The sequence below is a fragment of the Dipodomys spectabilis genome, unplaced genomic scaffold (genome assembly GCF_019054845.1).
Source record: "Dipodomys spectabilis isolate Male_0828 unplaced genomic scaffold, ASM1905484v1 ptg000273l, whole genome shotgun sequence".
Lineage (NCBI taxonomy): Eukaryota > Metazoa > Chordata > Mammalia > Rodentia > Heteromyidae > Dipodomys > Dipodomys spectabilis.
In genome coordinates, this window is record NW_024870950.1 from 5784963 (window position 1) to 5804636 (window position 19674).

The following is a 19674-nucleotide window of genomic DNA, read 5'->3' on the forward strand; positions in this document are numbered from 1 at the left end:
TTGAGCTGAAGAGCTGAGGGGCAGCACCCAGGCCCAGAGTTCAGGCCCCACAACCGGACCCAAAAAAAAAAAAAAAGAAATAAGACTTCAGAAAGTACTTCTTGGATATGGAGGTATGGCTCAGTATGGCTCACTGTATTGTAGAGTGCCAGCCAGGGAGAGAAATGCCAGACACTGAGTTCAAGTCTTGGTCTTTGGGTGGAAGGAAAGACACTTAAGACTTGAATCAATACCCATTGTCATGACTCTTCCTCAGCTGAGGGGTTCTGGTGCTGCGGGATTCCTAATAGATTTGAGAGCTTCTGTAGCAACATATCTGTCAGTGCAGCTTCTTTCTGAGTATTTAAGGCAAAAGAGAAAAAGTGAGATCATTGAAATTATTCCTAATACTAAAGTAAAAAAGAGATAAAGGCCGCCAGATGTTGGAATGTTTCTGCTACCTAATGGTTGAGGACTAACTATTGATGGCACTGTGTGGCTGTCGAATGCAATACGTTGGGAGAACTGTTGCATGACAGGCTAGTGCTGTGCATTATGTTATAGTCTGTAACATTGCTGTTTTGGGGAGAAAGGTGACCTGAGAAAGGTCCGGTATAACCCACCCAGACTGGCCTTCAACTCTTGGTTCTCTTTCAACCTTTTTCCTTCCCCAAGTTCTGCGATTATAGGCTATAATCTTTAAGGAGTTTTTTTCCTAGTGAGTTAAAGTAATAATTTTATAGTTACTTACCTGAAGAGATTTTCTTTCTTTTCCAAAGGCAATGAGAATGGCAGAAACAAAAAGATTAATGATCACAAATACCATTAAGATGACATTGCTGAGGATGAGGAAGGAGCCCAGGACTGGGTGTAAGTCAATAACCTGGAAGACAGGAAGACCACTTTGACTTAACATTTGAGTTTCTTCCTTACAAACAAGCTGGAGAAAGTGGTGCTGTAGCTCAAGTGGTAGAGTGCTAGCCTTGAACACATAGAGGCTCAGGGACAGCGCCCAGGCCGAGTTTAAGCCCCAGGACCAGCAAAAACAAAAAACGAACAAGCTGGGATATGTTCATGAGCAAACATTGATGTCTGTTGGAAGTTAGAAAAGCAAAATACTAGAAAATAATTTTTTTTTTTTTTTGTCAGTTGTGGGGCCTGAACTCTGGGCCTGGGTGCTGTCCGTCCCTCAGCTCTTCAGCTCAAGGCTAGCGCTCACCACTTGAGCCACAGCTCCACTACTGGCTTTTTCTGTTTATGTGGTGCTGAGGAATCGAACCCAGGGCCTCATGCATGCAAGGCAAGCACTCTACCACTGAGCCACCTTCCCAGCCCCGAAAATAAAATTATGTGGACATAAGTTCCCAAAGAATACTAATATAGTTTTGATTTCACAACTTGCAAAGAAGAAAACAAGTGAGTTGTAGTGGAATTGCAAATTCTGGAAAACGTATCTAAACATGGAAGCCTCAAGGGGTAGCAAATGCATATGGAAAAAGTGTATATGTCAGTCACAAAAGGACTGGTTTTTGCTGTCTGAGAAACTTCTAGGCACAGAAGCATTGTAATAAAAGGTCAAAGAAAACGGGCTTTTGACTAGAATGTAGCTCATTGGTAAAGCATTTGCTGTGCATGTGCAATCTCCAGTATGAGGATCAACACCAAGAAAACTGGCTTTTCATGCTAGTGCCTCTTCTCCCATTGTCTTTTATTATTTATTTTTAGCTATATTGGGGATTGAACTCAGGATCTCCTACTTGCTAGGCACACACTCTACCATTTGAGCCATGCCTCCAGCCCTGCTTTTTGCTGATTATTTTGGCGATGGAATCTAGCAAACTTTGTGCCCTAGCTAGCTTCAAACTGTGATCCAGATTTCATCCTCTGGGGCAGCTTAAGATAGGTGTGAGCCACTGGCACATGTCTCTCAATGTGATAAAATATGTCCAAGTACCAATGTTTTAGCCACTAAAAAGTGCTTAATTATAACATCTAGGTTGACCAAATAATTTGGCTATTTTAAATTTTTTTAATTTTTTAATTGAGGACTGACCACAGGGCATTGGACTTGCTGGGCAAGTGTTCTTCCACTGAGCTAAATTCCCAACCCCTTTATTACTTCTTTATTTTTTGCCAGTCCTGGGGCTTGAACTCAGGGCCTGGGCACTGTCCCTGAGCTTCTTTTGCTTAAACCTAGCACTCTACCACTTGAGCCACAGCAACAATTACGGCTTTTTCTGTGTATGTGGTACTGAGGAATTGAACCCAAGGCTTCATGCATGCTAGCCAAGCACTCTACCACTAAACCACATTCCCAGTCTCCCCATCCCCTTTTTAAAATTAGTATTATTTTTGTGTGTGTGTTGGTCTTAGAGCTTGAGCTCAGTGCTTTGTACTCCTGAGCTTTTCTATGCAAGGCTAACACTCTACCACTTGAGCTACAGCTCCACATCTGTCTTTTTTGGTAGTTGATTGGAGTTAAGAGTCCCATAGACTTGGGGCTGGGAAGGTGGCTCAGTGGTAGGGCGTTTGCCTTGCATGCCTGAGGCCCTAGGTTTGATTCCCCAGCACCACATAAGCAAAAAGAAAAAAAGCCAGAAGTGGCGCTGTGGCTCAAGTGGTAGAGCGCTAACCTTGAGCTGAAGAGCTGAGGGACAGTGCCCAGGCCCAGAGTTCAGGCCCCACGACTGGACCCCCCCCCCCCCAAAAAAAAAAAAAAAAAGAGTCCCATAGACTTTCTTGCCCTGGCTGATTCTGAACGTGATCCTCAGATCTCAGCCTTATGAGTAGTTAGGATTACAGGCATAAGTTGGGTTACTGGTGCCTGGCTTGGCTTTCTTCTTCTTTTTTCTTTTTTTGGTGTGTGCTGGTACTGGAATTTGAACTTTTAACCTTTCACTCTCATCTTTTTTGCTAATGGGTAGCACTCTACCACTTGAGCCACATCTCTCATTCTGTCATTTTGCTGGTTAGTTGGGGGAAAGGTATATAAGGGTGTGTATAATTGATCAAACTATATTCTTTACTATTTGGGACTCAGATCCTCTTCTGAACTAACCCCCTTGTTAGATTTGTTGTGGCAAAGAGAATTCTAATTCTAATCCTAACTACTTAGACTGAGATCTGAAAATCAAGGTTTGGAGCCAGCCTAGGCAGGCAGATCTGTGAGATCCGTGGTAGAGCCATCAGCATGCTTGCCAGTTGGTGGACAAGCCTCAGTATCAGCAGAAAGAAAAAAGAAAAGAGTTCTGTAAGAAAGTAGGTTTTGTGTTTTTGTTTATTTTACCTCCTCATGGTGAGAAATTCCCATCAGGAGGCCAACAACAGTTACTGCAGAGCTGAAGAAAGTCTGGTAGTCTGCAATGCTCCATCCAAACAGCAGGTTAAACTGGACAGGAGAAGGGCCAGTCAGTGGTGCCAAGTGTATCTCTCTGTTGTCCAATATAGAACCGATACAATGGAAATTCCCTTTGGCCATTCAAGTGACCACTGATGACACCATGATCTAAGTTTCATCCCCATTTTTAGAGACAATGAGTAAAGGATAGAACAGAACTAGCTCAGCCTTTCTTGCTCCATGACACCTCCAAAACTGATTGCCAGCTTGAATGGATGAGTCTCCACACAGTAACCCTTTTCTGAAGGAAGAGATGGGATTTCAAGACCACAGCGCTTAGGGGGAAGAGATCTGCAGGTGTGAGGGGCTCACCATCATGGCGTAGCTGCTCAGCAGGATGAGAATGACCAGCAGGAAGCCCACCACCTCATCCCAGGCTTTGTTCAGGGTGTTGCTGATGACCTTCAGCCTGGGGTTATGTAGCAGCAGGTTCCATAGTTGAACAGTTGCCAACAGGACCAGGAAGCCCACGAGGTGAGTGACTGCACAGCTCACGCTGACTGCCTCATAGAAGCTGATGAACCTGTTACCAAGGAGAACTGATGTGACTGCCACCTGCAGTGCTTGTGCTCCGAGTGCAGTGGCTCTGGTCCCTGCTGAGGGAGGAGATCTGCTTCACTTGTGGATTTGAGAGTATTTGCAAGGCGGCATTCGATGATTGGGTCCTACTCTGAGAGGTGACCTCTAGTTGATTGCTTTCCTCTTAGTTCATCCCGAAAACATGACCAGCCTCCTTTACTGTGTTGGTGGGACCTGAACCTCTCAAGAAGCGATGACTTAACCGAGTGAGCTGTGCTACCATCCTGCCAGTCTGCATTCCCTAAGATTCCAACCAGTCATTCTAATAAGCTTCATAGGGCTGAGAGTGGACTGATGGGTAAATGGAAGTGAAGGGTGTTGCACAGCAATTAGGTTTTGTTGATTATTTTATGTGTCAGCAACTAGGTCATTTGAAGACCCCTCCGTAGACACGAGCAAGCTGGCACCCAGTCTTAATTCTTGTTTTGTCTTCACAGTTCTCCAAGAAAGCCTACCAGAGACTCTGCCCCAGGCAGAGTTTCTTCAGATGAGCAGCCCAGGCTGTTGGCCTCAGGCAGTAACAGATACTTCTCCCCACAGAAAAGACCAGAGAAAACCCAAAGAGGTACCAAGCATCTGCTGGTGTGGTTCGGGGCGGGGAGCACCTGGCCCTTAGGATGTGTACAGCTTGTGAACCATGTACTACACGGGAGACCAGGCACTTCGGTTTCTCATCATAGACCTCACCAGCTGTCCATGGGCTTTCTGTGCTGATAATTGTGTATGGCCAGAATGTTACAAATATCCAAATGGCTCTTGGCACAGGAAATGGCGAAGAACATCCCTATCTGGAATGAAACCCCTTTGCATTTAGAGACGGGCTATGCGTTGTGGACATAAATCTTTTTCATGTCTCTTCCTTTGGCTTTGTGCCTTGGACACAGTACACATAACGGCCTTGCTCTGTGCAATGTGTGTATGATTATCTTTGACAAGCACGTACCTAAGCACTCCTGAAGCAGAAGAACTTTTCAACATGTCCTCTGCTAGAAATGCTCTTTTTCTCTGCTGTTGACATTAGTGTAACTTCTATTTTAACTCAGTATTATCAGAGGTCTGGAAAGGCAGTGACGAAAGGAAGGGCAGTGTGAGAGCATACTTGCCTGTCAGAGAGAAACTAGACGTGAGGTAGGACTGGCCTGTGTTCCCAGCTCCCTCTTACCTCTCTGGGTCATGGCGATATTGTGCCATGTTTTTCTTATGTAGAGAAATGCGCCTCATGTCAAGTCCCAAGATGCTGAAGCTAATGACGACTATGCTCAGGTCCAGAACGTTTCTCTTTCTAGTGAAGAACCTCCACTTCTGCTGTTTAAGCCGACAGCCCTAAACACAGACACCCTGGTTACCTTTTGCTTGAACGATTAGCTGGGCTGGTCCTGAGAAGCGTTCTGACTATTAGGGGCAAAGCACACGGCATGGCAATTTCAATTTGTGCCAGACCTGCTGGGTCTGGCCTTCACTCTGCTGAAGCACTTCTCATCACTTAGAAATGCTTCTTGCATAGCTGGGCATCAGTGTCTCATGCCTGTAATCCTAGCTACTCTGGAGGCTGAGATCCAAGGATCGTGGTTCAAAGCCAGCTGGGCAGGAAAGTCCCTGAGACTCTTAGCTCCAATTAACTACCAGAAAACTGGAAGTGGTGCCGTGGCCCTAGTGGTAGAACACTTGCCTTGAGCTGAAGAGCTGAGGGACAGCGCCCAAGCCCAGAGTTCAAGCCTTATGACTGACCCCTCTCCCCCCCCAAAAAAAAAATGCTGCTTGGCCTTTAGTATAACTTCGTTTGATGCAATCATTTGTTTTTTTTAAAGATTAGGAACCTGTTGGTTACACATAAAAACTCTCACCAGGGGCTGGGATGTAGCTCAGTGGCAGAGCACTTGCCTACTAGCAAGTGCAACGTTCTGGGTTCGATCCCCAGTACCAAAAAAGAAAAGACAAAAACAAAAAAAAAACTCTCACCAGGCCTGGGAATAAAAACTTTTTAGAGCAATTTCATCTTAGTTCTTGCTTTTTTGCAGCATACTTTTTTTTTTTTTTGGTCGGTTGGGGGGCTTGAACTCTGGGTTTGGTTGCTGTCTCTCAGCTCTTTAGCTCAAGGCTAGCGCTCTACCACTTGAGCCACAGCGCCACTTCCAGCTTTTTTTTTTCTGCTTATGTGGTGCTGAGGAATCAAACCCAGGGGCTTACGCATGCAAGGCAAGCGCTCTACCACTGAGCCACCTTCCCAGCCCCTAGCATGCTTTCTTGATATTTCATAGGGGGTGATAAGCTAGTAGCATCCCTATAGATGTAATGAGTCTGTATGTTTTGTTTGTTTTGATGATGTCTGTGTATTGAAGGAGGTACTGGTGTTTGAACTCAAGGTCTCATACTTGCCAGGCAGGTGGCTCTACCATCTGCCCTAGACTTGGTTTTGTGTGTGTGTGTGTGTGTGCCACTACTGGGGCTTGAACTCAGTGCCTGGGCACTGTCCCTGAGCCTTTTCTGCTCATAGGTAGTGTTCTACCACTTGAGCCACAGCTCCACTTCAGACTTTTTTGGTGCTTAATTGGAGATGAGTGTCTCATGAACCTTTCCTGCCTGGGCTGGCTATGAACTGAAATCCTCAGACGTCAGCCTCCAGAATAGCTGTGACTACAAGCATGAGCCACTGATTCAGACTTATTTCTTTTTTTTGGGGGGGGGGTCTGGTCGTGGGGCCTGAACTCTGGGCCTGGGCGCTGTCCCTCAGCTCTTCAGCTCAAGGCTAGCGCTCTACCACTTGAGCCACAGCGCCACTTACGGCTTTTTTCTTTTTGCGTATGTGGTGCTGAGGAATCGAACCCAGGGCCTTGGGCATGCAAGACAAGCGCTCTACCACTGAGCCACCTTCCCAGCCCCTCAGACTTATTTCTTTAACCCACAAAAATTGGAAGAACTATTCTACTTGGAAAACTAGTCAACTTCTAACATTGTAGACTTCTTGGGCCAAAATACCAGCCCCAATTCTAGTTAGAGTCATGGCGATTTTCTCCTGTCACGCCCACAGTTCAGTTCACCTGTTGGAAGGTGTAGTAACAGACAAGAAGATAGTGGACGACTTGGGAGGCAGTCGTCCAGGCGAAGCCCTTCTCTGATGTCTGAAGGGAAGTTAAACTCTCCAGTCGTACGGAGGTAAAGAGAGTACCTGAGAGTAACAGAACAGAACAGACTTCTGCCTAGGCTGGCTTCGAACTGCCATCCTCAGATCTCAGCTTTCTGAGTAGCCAGCAGCACCTGGCTTTTCCTTTTGTTTATTTGTACTCCTGTGCCTTTTTGTAGTGGGATCAAAAACCTTGTAAAGCCTTCAGCTTTGTTTGGAGATGAAGATAGAAGTGTCTAGTCTGATGGTAGGGGAGGACACGGGTCCTGGTGGCATGGAACACCTGGTGCTGAACTGGGAAGACATGTTAGCACATTCTGGGGAGGAGGAGGAGGAAGTTGGATTAAGAAAGCCTTTCTAGAAAGTAGAGACGGAATGTTCTACTTTCCATACAACCTCTTAGGAAGTGCCAAGATGCTAGAAGGCAACAACAACAAACAAGGGGGGGAGGATGTGCGTGATGGGCGTACACATAAAAAAGCTAAGTCCTCATCCTCCTACAAGTACGATAACTGAAAACTACAATTAACCTTGACTCGTGTTCACACGTCATCATGCGTGGGGCCACTGTTGGGGCTTGGACTCAGGGCCTCTTACTCTCACTTGGCGTTTTTGTTCCAGGCTGGTGCTTTACCATTTGAGCCATACCTGCACTTCTGGCTTTTTGGTGGTTAATTGGCATTTTTCTGCCCTGGCTTGCTCTGAACTGCGATCCTCAGATCTTAGCCTCTGGAGTAGCTAGGATTACAGGCATGAGCCACCACCACCCAGTACTATTTGACTTGTAAAATACTTACATGCAATAACTTCAGTGAACTAATACCTTTAGATGAATTGGAACAGAGAACTCATTTTGGCCACAGGGAAGAGAGGAAAGACCTTCATACCCACATGATTGGATTCCAAAATCAGGGTCACAACACAGAACAGATTCACATTAGCATTGAAGACCACAAATTCCACAAAGAGGCCTTTGGTGCATCGGTCTAGCCAGTGACTCTGCTCAAGGTGCTGGAGAACTCTGGGAAACAATAGAGGATGGAGCCAGCTACTTCCTCCCTTCTGTACCGCAAAGGAGAAAGTACCCTGCTGCTTCCAGTAAGAAGCCACACCCCCCCCAACCTAGTTTTCCTGTAAAACATTTTGTGATTATGAGTACTCGAACTTTGAACACAGTTAACATGCATATAAATTAAGTAGACTACAAAAATGAGGAACTTCAACACATCTGTAATCCTAGCATCAGGGAGGCTGAGGTGGGCGGATCAGGAGATTTGAGGTCTGCCTGGGCTACAGAATGAGTTCAAGGCCAACCTGGGACACAGTGAGACCCTGACTAAAGAACCTCCCTACACTTTTTGTTTTCTTTTTCACAAAAGCTTCCACACCAAGGTTTAAACATTTAGGAAAAGATATTTAGCATGTAAGTTCTGAGACAGAATTAATTTTCTATGTCAGCTACTTTCTATAGAACATTAAATACTCTGAACCAACAGCTATTGGGCTTTAAGAGGTAGGAGTATAAATGTCATTGGTTGATGTTTTTGAGTAATTTCTTGCTGTGAATTTTCTTTTTGTGGTGCTGGCGTTTGAACTTAGGGTATTACACTTACCAGGGAGGAGCTCTACCTCAGCACAGAGCTGGTAATTTTTTAAATTAAAAAAATTTTTTTTGCTATTCCTGGGGCTTGAACTCTGGGCTTGGGTGCTGTCCCTGAGCTTCTTTAGCTGAAAGTGAGCACTCTACTACTTGAGCCACAGCATCACTTGCAGCTTTTTTGAGTAGTTTATTGAAGATAAGTGTCTCATGGACTTTCTTGCCCAGGCTGGCTTTGAACCGCAATCCTCAGATCCTCAGATCTCGATCTCGGCCTCCAGAGTAGCTAGGATTAAGGGCATAAGCCACTGGCGCCCGGCTTGCACTGGTAATTTTTTTTTTTGGGGGGGGGGGTCCGGTCGTGGGGCCTGAACTCTGGGCCTGGGCGCTGTCCCTCAGCTCTTCAGCTCAAAGCTAGCACTCTACCACTTGAGCCACAGCGCCACTTCCTGCACTGGTAATTTTTAAGGTAAGGTTTTGCTTCCTGCTTGGATGCCTGTCTGGACACGATCCGCTTATGTTTAGTGTTGCTATAGTTGTTGGCATCACAGGCATGTGCCACTGTGTCCAGCTTTTCCCCCATTTTCTGTCCAAGCTGGCCTCCAATCACAATCCTCTCAGTCTCAGCCTTTCAAGTAGCTAGGACTACAGATGTGAGCTAGTAGAAAACCACTATTAATATATTTCTCTTTCAAGAGGGTATCATTTTAATTTTTGCTTTATTCATAATGACAAAAACTGTGAATCCATACGCTAAATCAGTTATTAGGTCTGGCACTTTTGGCATTTGCGCTTTGGATTATTACACATCATGGCTTACAAGGACACTGTAGGTTTTAGTATTTGAAGATTACAGCGTGTGCAAGCTAGAGTTAGTGGAGTTCAACTGCAGCTAGAATGGAAACATCTTTTTCCAGACTAAAAAAGAATGAATTCTGAAAATTCTCGAAGTCAAAACATACCTTTGAATTTGAGCAAGGACTTTGTAGACTAAAAGGTACATTTCAGAAGAAGCCTAAAATAAAAGTATCTATAGCATCACAGGCAGTAGAGTTAGGATTATTACAGTGGTTGCACCTACTCAAATGGGTCTTGAATCCTGAGTGTCCTGTACACACCGAAAAAAGACAGGAGCGAGTGCTCACCTGGCTGCAGAACTGAAGTTCCTTCCGAGTCGCACAGCATACCCTCCTCCTGCGTAGGTGGCCAATTCTCCTTGGATGGGATAGCCACCCAGTGTGCGCTGATCCTGGTAATGCCAAATGCTGTCTGCTTCAGTCAGATTTGTGTCGGGGAGGCCCCAGCCAACCCCATAGTTCCCTCTGTCCTCCTGATACAGGTCAGATGACATGACTTGTTCTTTGAGAGAGACTGGGAAGAGTGTGGCCTTAGGAATGCGAATCTGCCGGAGCAGAACATTGCCCAAAAGAAAGGAGTTCCCATCAGTAATAAACCCTAGTGAGAAAAGAGACACCAATTTTAAAAATTGCTTCCTTAACTGAGTGCAGGATTTTCCTGCCTGGCTGTCTTGGAACTTCAATCCTCAGATTTCAGCTTCCTGAGTTGCTAGGATTACAGTGTAAACCCAGTGCCCTGCTGAAAGAACCTTCTTATGTGAGGTGCAGAAAAATACAGAGGGACAGCGATACTGAGAAGGTGGCTGACTTTATTCCAGCTTGTGGGTTTGAAAAACAAACTCTACCTTCCCTCGTTTGCCCAGAACTGCCTCCTTACCTCTGTAATTCCCATAGAGGTTCGGAAGGAGGGTGTGGTTGGCCCAGGGGTAGAAGTCCTTGAGAAATTTGATTTCTGAGAAACCGTGAGAAAAACTCTTCCAGAGAGCTTGATGGAGGAAAAATCTGTTAGAGTTCTTTGAAGAGTAGACCACAGTCATCAACAGGATAAGGAAGAGGGTTTGTACTAGTTTAAAAAGGAAGAGAACCATGAGTAGTTACTCAGAAATCCTCTATATATTTGTCTTCATTTTTATCTAACCCTACACCCTTGCAGATAAACAGTAAAAATCAGCAATTTCATGTAGTTCAATCTAATCATTACAAATATAAACGTACACACACATATATTTACATTTTTTTTTTTTTTGGGTCCGGTCGTGGGGCCTGAACTCTGGGCCTGGGCGCTGTCCCTCAGCTCTTCAGCTCAAGGCTAGCACTCTACCACTTGAGCTATAGCGCCACTTCCGGCTTTTTTCTTATGTGGTGCTGAGGAATCGAACCCAGGGCCTCAAGCATGCAAGGCAAGTGCTCTACCACTGAGCCACCTTCCCAGCCCCAATATTTACATATTTTGTACCCAGAATGATTCTACCACTAATCAGAAATTATTGAAGATCCATAAAAATATTGTTTTTATAATTTTTTTTTTTTTGTCGGTCGTGGGGCTCGAACTCTGGGCCTGGGCGTGGTCCCTCAGCTCTTCAACTCTAGGCGAGTGCTCTACCACTTGAGCTACAGCGCCACTTGTTTTTATAATTTTTTTGTTTCCATTTTCTTTTTTTTGTCGGTCATGGGGCCTGAACTCTGGGCCTGGGTGCTGTCCCTCAGCTTTTCAGCTCAAAGCTAGTGTTCTACCACTTGAGCCACAGCGCCACTTCCGGCTCTTTCTGCTTATGTGGTGCTGAGGAATCAAACCCAGGGCCTCATGCATGCAAAGCAAGCGCTCTACCACTGAGCCACCTTCCCAGCCCTCCATTTTCTTTTGACTACTTGTGTTCACAAGAAGGGAAGACATGATTAAATCAGAATCTGACCCAGGGAATCCAGTATTGTATTAAATAGGTTGAAGCAGTCATCTAGCACTTAATCATTTCCCATAGCATTTCCATTTTTCCTAGGAAGTAGTGGATCCTATCTGGCAAACGGAGAAGACGACCCACTCACATGCACAGAGAAATCACTACAAGTCTGGAATCTGCTCACTTGCCATATTCCATGAAGGCTTTTTTCTTGGTGCTAATACTGGGGCTTGAACTAAGGGACTGGGTGCCATCCCTTACCATTTTTTTTTTGCCAGTTGTGGGGCCTGAACTCTGGGCCTGGGTGCTGTCCCTCAGCTCTTCAGCTCAAGGCTAGCGCTCTACCACTAGAGCCACAGCGCCACTTCTGGCTTTTTCTGCTTATGTGGTGCTGAGGAATCGAACCCAGGGCCTCATGCATGCAAGGCAAGCAGTCTACCACTGAGCCACCTTCCCAGCCTCCCCTTACCTTTTTTCCTAAGGCTAGTGCTCTACCATTTGACCCACACCTGCACTTCCAGCTTTTTGGTGGCTAATTGGAGATAACTGTCCACCCAGACTGGATTCTTTTCCCCTCTTCTATATTTTCCATTTTATTCTCATTCTACCTTTCCCTCCAGGAGGATGTGCTGTATAGTCGGCATGAGACCACCCACTTCTTCTCCTTACCCAACATATCACCCGTCAGCTTCACGAGTTTCTTCTTTTTCCAGGTTCTCTTTGGGTCGTTGGTTGGCCTCGTCACCACTGGGGCTTTGTAAATGGGGTTGTTCTTATCTCTCGAGCCAGACAACGATGAAGAACATTTTGCTGTCAGAATTTCAAATACAGGCCAATGAGTGTTAGGTTAAGCGGTTGTCCAGTATTTGTTGAGCATCTATTGTGAGCCTTTCCTGCTGCTTGTGAAGGATGCTGAACAAAGCTATGAGCAGTACTTCTCAACTACCTATGGTAAAGGACCCATTTTTAGAGTTTTGGATTCTGATTTATTGGAGTCCAAGACCTTTATAAAATAAAAATTAGTGATTAGAAAATGAAGTTTAACAGAAGTCTATAAAATACAAACCTTGGGGCTGGGAGCTGTGGCTCTGTGGTAGAGCACTTGCCTAGGTTTGCCCTGGTTTGATTGCCAATGCTATCACCAAAAGACCAGCCACTTTTTTTTTTTGTCGGTTGTGGGGCCTGAACTCTGGGCCTGGGCGCTGTCCCTGAGCTCTTCTGCTTAAGGTGAGCATTCTACTACTTGAGCCACTACACCACTTCGGTTTTCTGGTGGTTAATTGGAGGCAAGAGTTTCATGGACTTTTCTGCGTGGGCTGGCTTTGAACGATCCACAGATCTCAGCCTCCTGAGTAGTTAGGGTTACAGGCGTGAGCCACTGGCGCCTGGCTAACAAGCCACTTTTGAGACAGTGTCTTGCTATGTAGTTCAGGCTGGCCTTGAACTGGCAATCCTCCTACCTCAGCCTCCCAGTACTGGGATTGAAGGCATGGAACACTATGACTGGCTAAGGATTTTCCCCTCCTTATTTTGGTGCTGAGCATTGAACCCAGGGCCTCATGCATGCCCATCAAGCACGGTCACTGAGTTACATCCCCAGCCCTTGTTTTGAAGATCAGATATAATAGGCATAGAAATAAGTACTCTGCCGAGTTCCTGTGAAAGTTTCTAAGTGCTTCCTTTCGACCTCTTCCCTTGTCCTACACTGGAGAGCAGTGGCTGTCATCAGCAGTCCGCACTAGAGAACACTACTGTCAGTGTTAATACCAGATTCTCGGATAAGACTCAACATCTGCTTTTCTGAAAGTTCCAGAACACGACAGTGCTGCTAGACTGCAGACTACTCTGAGTTGAAGAATCTAGAGACATCTAAGTCAAGAGGAAGAGACAAAAGGAAGATGGGAGAGAGGCTGGGAAGGTGGCTCAGTGGTAGAGTGCTTGCCTTGTATGCATGAGGCCCTGGGTTCGATTCCTCACCACATAAACAGAAAAAGCCAGAAATGGTGCTGTGGCTCTAGTGGTAGAGTGCTAGCCTTGAGCTGAAGAGCTGAGGGACAGTGCCCAGGCCCAGAGTTCAGGCCCCACGACCGGCAAAAAAAAAAAAAAAAAAGGAAGATGGGAGAGAGAAAATAGAGTTAAGACATTAACCTTGCCAGTGTATACGAGTATATACAAGATCACAAAAAATAAGCAAATATCTCTAAAAAGTCAGAGGTTTGGTTTCATCGATCCTGGGCTAAGGATCAAATCCAGCAAGTACTCTATTATGAAGCTACACTCCAGCCTGACATTTGTTTTGAAGGATGAGTCACAACTCTGATGGAAAAAGGCAAGAATAAGAAAAAAAATTCCCCATTGTCAGAAAACAATTCATAATGCATGGAGAAATGAACTAAGGGTAAGAAAGAAGTCTAGAGCTGGCTGTCGGCTCACATTTGTAATCCTAGCTCTTCAGGAGGCTGAGATCAGAGGATCATGGGGTAAGCCAGGATCAGCAAGAAAGTCCAGAGACTCTTTTCCTCAGTTATCTTTCCAAAAAACAAGTTGAGCTGTGGCTCAAGTGGAGCCTGAGTGGAAAAAGCTAAGGGTCAGTGCCCAGGCTGTAACTTCAAGCCCCCAGTGTACACACACACACACGGACACACACACACACACACACACACACGGACACACACACACACGGACACACACACACACGGACACACACACACAGACACGCATGCGCACAGAGTTTCAAGTGAGATTGTTCATTTTCTCTCAGCAGTACAGCCCCTGGTCAGCCTGAGCAACAAGTGCTCACAGCTTCCCATCCACCACAGACTCTGCCGCGGTGCCAGCCCTTCTTTTTCCTTCTAGTTAAGAAATGATATGACATCAACACTGCACTCATTTTTTTGCAATTGAATTTCTGACCCCCCATTTTGCGCGTGGCTGTCCTCTGGGTGGTGTGGATGGTCTATGGGCAGTGTTGTAGAGGATGCCTTCCTCAGGCTTGGTGAGAGGATGTGGGAAGGAAAGAGGGGTTTGGGGTTTCTCTGACACCTTTAGAGAGTGGCGGCACACTTGACTAAAGGGAGACAGTAGAGACGTGGGTTCGTGGGGCAGACAGTTCAGTGTGACACCTGGGCACTGGAATACGGATGGTGACGCTGAGCAATAGCATCGGGGCTCAGAGGGAGAAAGACGGGGCAGGAGGGCTGGACCACAGGGAGCACTGCAGCGCACCCAAGCTGGAGGCTAAGCGGCAACAGCCAACGACACACAAGGTCTCTGAATGGGTGAACTGGCTGGATTCCACTGTTGCAAGTTTCTCTTTAGCAACTGAGATGGTAGCTAGGATTAGGTGACTTACCCCAAAGTGCCAAGATCCTCTTGGTCTGTTGCTCCTTTTCTTTGTTAAGCCAGGGCATCCTGCTCGCCAGCAGTGAGAGTAGGAATGTGAAGACGATCACCTAGACAGGAAGGTCACAGGAGAACGCCACGTGTTCCAAGGCCTTAGAACGTGATGCAGGCTAACACCACCTTTCAGTCCTGTGTTCCTTTACTTTCATGAAACACAGAATTAGCCAATCATAAACACTATTTTATACATATGGGGATCTGAAAGGGCACTTGAGAATCTGTTAATAGTCGTATTTCAAGTCTGAGGTTCTTAAGCTGGTTGGGTAGGAAAGCTTAAACTATTAAGTGATTTGTGTGGCTTGTGTAAGTTGTACAGTAACATGTCAGTCTCTTTGGAAGATCTTCAGTAGAGAGTTAGGCTGGGAAAGCTGGAAGTTTAGACACCCCAAGGATAGTTCCCGACCCCTGCAAAAAAAATGTCATGGAGGGCTGGGAAGGTGGCTCAGTGGCAGAGCGCTTGCCTTGCATGCATGAGGCCCTGGGTTCGATTCCTCAGCACCACATAAGCAAAAAGAAAAAAGCTGGAAGTGGCGCTGTGGCTCAAGTGGTAGAGCGCTAGCCTTGAGCTGAAGAGCTGAGGGACAGCGCCCAGGCCCAGAGTTCAGGCCCCACGACCGGACCAAAAAAAAAAAAAATGTCATGGAATCTTAAGAGTTAAATATCTATTAGGGAAACAAATGACCCTGCTCCAAATTGCAGAACTTCAGAGACTAGTGGGGTGATATTATTTCTTCTTTTCCCTGGGTGCTCTATCACTTGAGCCACAGCTCTACTTCCCTTCCAACATTGTGCTGGTTAATTGGAGATTAGAGTTTCATGGACTTTTCTGTCCAAGCTGGGTTCGAATTGCAATCCTCTGATCTTAGCCTCTTGAGTAGCTAGGATTACAGGCATGAGCCATTAGTGCCCAGCTTGTTCTTAAGCATTTTCAGTCCATTCTGTCATGCATCTGTTAGTCTATCAGTTTTCGTTAGCTTACATATCCCTAACAAAGGTCACTGCATATTGATTCACTCACTGTTAAGTTGTCACATCCATTAGATGCCTTAGAGATTGATAACCATGAAGCTCAGTTTCCCAAGCTGCCTGCAGCTAGAATGGCCCTTCCCCTCCTTTTGTACCTTTACTGGCTGGCTGATGAAGGTATCTTGGAGTGCCGACAGCATCATTGAAACAGCCCAGCTGGTGGCTTGGTCTTTGCTCAAGTCCAAGCTATAAAGGGCTGTAAAAAAAGCCGAAGCCAAGCTAGTGACACCTAGAAGGAGCCAGCAGATGGATGTCAATAACGCCGGTGGGAAAACGCAGCTGGGCCTCTTCCCTGCTTCTGGGCTCAGCATAGGGAAACTCGTTGTCTCCCTGAAGAAGAAAAGTTGAAGGAATATTGTCACATTCAAACACTGAGAGAGATGGTTTCGAGTTGCTGGGACAGCCTGGCGCGGGGCATTACCTGGCCGCCCCTTTCTCCATGGGTAGGACCCGGGTCTCCAGGAGTTCTTGGAGTTTTTGAAGCTGGCTGGCCGCTTCCCGGAGGTCGCAGGGCTGATGGCCCTGGGTGGTGGCCAGTGTGTCCAGGTGGGCTTCCAGCCTCCGCAGCACTCTGTGCAGGTACCAGTGGAAATGGTACTGGGTTTCCGACGCCACTGAAAATAGATTTCAGGTTGACACATTCACGAGTAGGTTTCAGCAAATCGCATTCGTTCAGGGGAAATCAAGTCCAGAATAATGATGCTAGTGAATGTTTACAATTGTAAAGTGATTTTATTTTATATTTTGTGCCTGTACAGGGCCTCACATTCTCATTTTGCTTTTTCTGCTCGTGGCTGGTGCTCTACCGCTTGAGCCACAGCTCCATGTCTAGCTTTTTGAAGGTTAGAGATAAGACTTTCCTCCCTCTGGCTGGCTTTGAACAATGATCCTCAGATGTCAGCTTCCTGAGTAGCTAGGATTACAGGTGTGAGCCACCAGCCCCTGGCTCAGTTTTCAAGTTCTTAACTTTTGGTGTCAAGACTTGAAATCTCACTGAGCCTCTTCGGCAGAGCTCCAGCATACCCAGTCTAAGGGCTCAAGATGCCTTGGTTATACTCAGAAATCCACAAATCATGTTCCTTTACCATGCTGGAGGAGAAAGTGTGGCATTTCAAGTCTTTAACAAAACACATGGGACGTGAGGATCTGATACAAAGAATGTTTTCCTTTAATGCTGTCCTCTGTCGCACTCGATATGGTCTAGAAGCCATCGAGAGGGCTCAAAGCTACCCACTCCACATTGAAAGCTTAAGGGGATGAAAATGAGCAAAGTTGTGTTGCAATTCTTGCTTATGCGGGTAGGTAAAATGAGGAAGAGTGTACGGCATGCCCGGGAGTGGAGGCAAATGGAAGACTGGTTGCTAACATCTACTGGATTTTACCACTTGGCCCCTGGGGTTCTGCGTGCCGGCAATAGCCCTGCTCCTCTAAGTGAGAATGGATGATCCTGGATAAAAGCATCACCAGCTGGCTCATGTCATGAGGTGTCTGCAGTGGTGGCTCACAGTCGGCAAGCAGGCGCGTGTCTCTTCTGAGCAGAAATCCCACCGTTTCCTTTAATTCCTAGCAAGGACCCGAGATGAGAAAAGTCAGTGCGTCTTATTTAGCCCAGGATGGGGGGCAGTTGCCCATGGGAAGGCTGTTTCTCTTGCCAGGGGGCATGCTTTATGGAAGGAACCTCAGGGTCTCATTTTCTCCCTCATTTTTCAGAAAGTGGTCACGTCTCAGTGGCTTCACACCTGTTTCTAGACAATGAAAAGGAATCATTTGCTCCCACATCAAACACTCTAATAGCTTCAAAGAAGCATGTGCTGCTCCATATGTAGCGATCGCTAGAGCACCGTGTGTGAGTGGCTGCGGAACAGGGAGGAAGTAGTGGAAAGATCTCCCAGAAGCCCTTTCCATGGCTTCTTACTGCTGCATGGGGAAAGGAGCATAGGTTACCTGTGAAACCTGAAGCTTAGCTTACCTCCACGACCTCTGCGGAGGAGCGGGGCTCCCAGGCGGCACCTGGGGGGCAGGCGGCAGGGAGGGGAGGAAGCAGGGGCAGGGCTTCTCGTGGCTGAATCCACAGGAAAAGTTGTCTAATGACCAGATGGGCGGGGAGAAGGATGACAGCAGTTTGGATGCTGATGAGCACCTCCAACCAGGTCACAGCAAATGGCCCCACTGAAAGCAACCATCCTGTCACCTTGTCATCACCACCGTGACCGCCACCACCATCACCATATTACCATCATCACCACCACTACCATCATCACCCTCTCACCCAACCATTGTGATCCCCACAAAGCTCTCTCTCTTGTCTCAGGTTTTAACTTTTAATAGATATTTAACATGTTTTTGGATCAGTCATGGGCTTGAACTCTGAGCCTGGGCGCGGTCCCTGAGCTCTTCAGCTTGTCTGAGTGCTCTACCACTTGAGCCACAGCACCACTTCTGGTTTTCTGGTGATTTTTATTGGAGATAAGAGTCTCATGGACTTTCCTGCCTGGGCTGCTTTGAACCACAATCCTCAGATCTCAGCCTCCTGAGCGGCCAGGATTACAGGCGTGAGCTGCCAGCACCCAGCTAACTGCATTGGTTTTGAATGAATGAGGACAGCGAGAGATTTGTTGAGGTAGAATCAGGTCAGAAGAGTGGGGAGAATGCAGATGCATACCATGATTGATTGATTGTTTTCCTCTCTCATCCATCCATGCATCCATTGATTTTTTTTTTTTTTTTTTGAGACAGACAGCATCTCCCTCCATGGCCTAGGCTGGCCTGGCACTCACTATGTGGCCCAGGCTGACTTTGTGCACTCTTGATCATCCTGCCTGAGCCTCCCCAGGGCCAAGATTACAGACAGCTGCCACCACACTCAGCTACAGTCCTAGTTTTACCTTGAAATGAAGGAGGGGGGGCTATAGTGGAAATGTTACAGACTACAGACAACACCCTACCAGACACAGCCGTACTTGGCTCGACCCTCTTGGCCGTGGGGCCTTCCATCCTCCAGAACATGACGTTAATCAACATGTCGCAGAGGAGCAGCGTCGTGCAGCAGGTGAGCCGCTGGAGTCTTGTAAATTGGTTCCAGGGATGTCGGGTTGCGACGGAGAGCCACAGATGGTCCTCGGTAAACCGTTCCACAATCGTGGAGGAGAACAGGTGTCTAAAAGGAGAAATTAAAACAAGGGGACATGGTGTATTATTCTGAAAACACACGAGACCAAGAGAAGTTTGTTCAGTAACAAACCATGTCTACTCTTCCATCTCTGTTCAACACCTCTGTGGAGAAGCTGTTAGATAATATATTTTTTTTTTCTTTGGTAGTACTGGGCCTGAACTCGGCTCTGTGCTTGCTAGGAAAGCACTTAACTACCCGAGCCATGCTTCTGGTCCTATTACTTAGTTCTTTTAGGATTTTAGGATTGAAAACAGGCATAATTTATATTGTAGAGAGTTTAAAATTAAAAACTTGTTTTAGCTTTTTAAAGTTCTAACATATCTTTTACTCTTCGAAACAGGTAAATTCATACTTGGATCGCCTTCCCTATTCCACCTATTGGGGACTATAAATATATAAATATATGTAACTATAATATATAAAAAGAAACAGAAAGACATGAATGGGCTATGTTCCGGGGAGGGCACGCACACATCGGGCATCATGGAAGACGGACAGGACAGCAGAGAAGCAGGGAGAAAATGCCACAGAGAAAAGCAGCAGGCAGATTTTGCATAATTGAAGAAACAATAGAAAACTTCTACGATAAACAAAAACTAAAGGAATTGATGACCACCAACCGGTGCTATAGAAAATGCTTGGGTGT

At 46.3% G+C, this 19674-nt stretch overlaps 1 protein-coding gene across 1 annotated transcript in view; it reads right to left on the reverse strand.

The window, feature by feature from the left end:
- Positions 1-182: 182 nt before the first annotated feature.
- Positions 183-19674, reverse strand: part of Pkd1l3 (polycystin 1 like 3, transient receptor potential channel interacting) — a 36281-nt gene continuing 16789 nt past the window's right edge. The window contains exons 13-28 of the mRNA XM_042700608.1: positions 18817-19013; positions 17826-18025; positions 17239-17419; positions 16278-16470; positions 15952-16186; positions 14781-14880; positions 12098-12238; positions 10408-10593; positions 9819-10128; positions 7964-8097; positions 6994-7121; positions 5118-5278; positions 3689-3899; positions 3266-3367; positions 731-862; positions 183-335 (exon numbers count right to left, since the gene is read on the reverse strand). Of these exons, the coding sequence (XP_042556542.1) occupies positions 240-335; positions 731-862; positions 3266-3367; positions 3689-3899; positions 5118-5278; positions 6994-7121; positions 7964-8097; positions 9819-10128; positions 10408-10593; positions 12098-12238; positions 14781-14880; positions 15952-16186; positions 16278-16470; positions 17239-17419; positions 17826-18025; positions 18817-19013 (2707 nt within the window). The 3' untranslated portion in view covers positions 183-239. The remainder of the gene's footprint in view (positions 336-730; positions 863-3265; positions 3368-3688; positions 3900-5117; positions 5279-6993; positions 7122-7963; positions 8098-9818; positions 10129-10407; positions 10594-12097; positions 12239-14780; positions 14881-15951; positions 16187-16277; positions 16471-17238; positions 17420-17825; positions 18026-18816; positions 19014-19674) is intronic.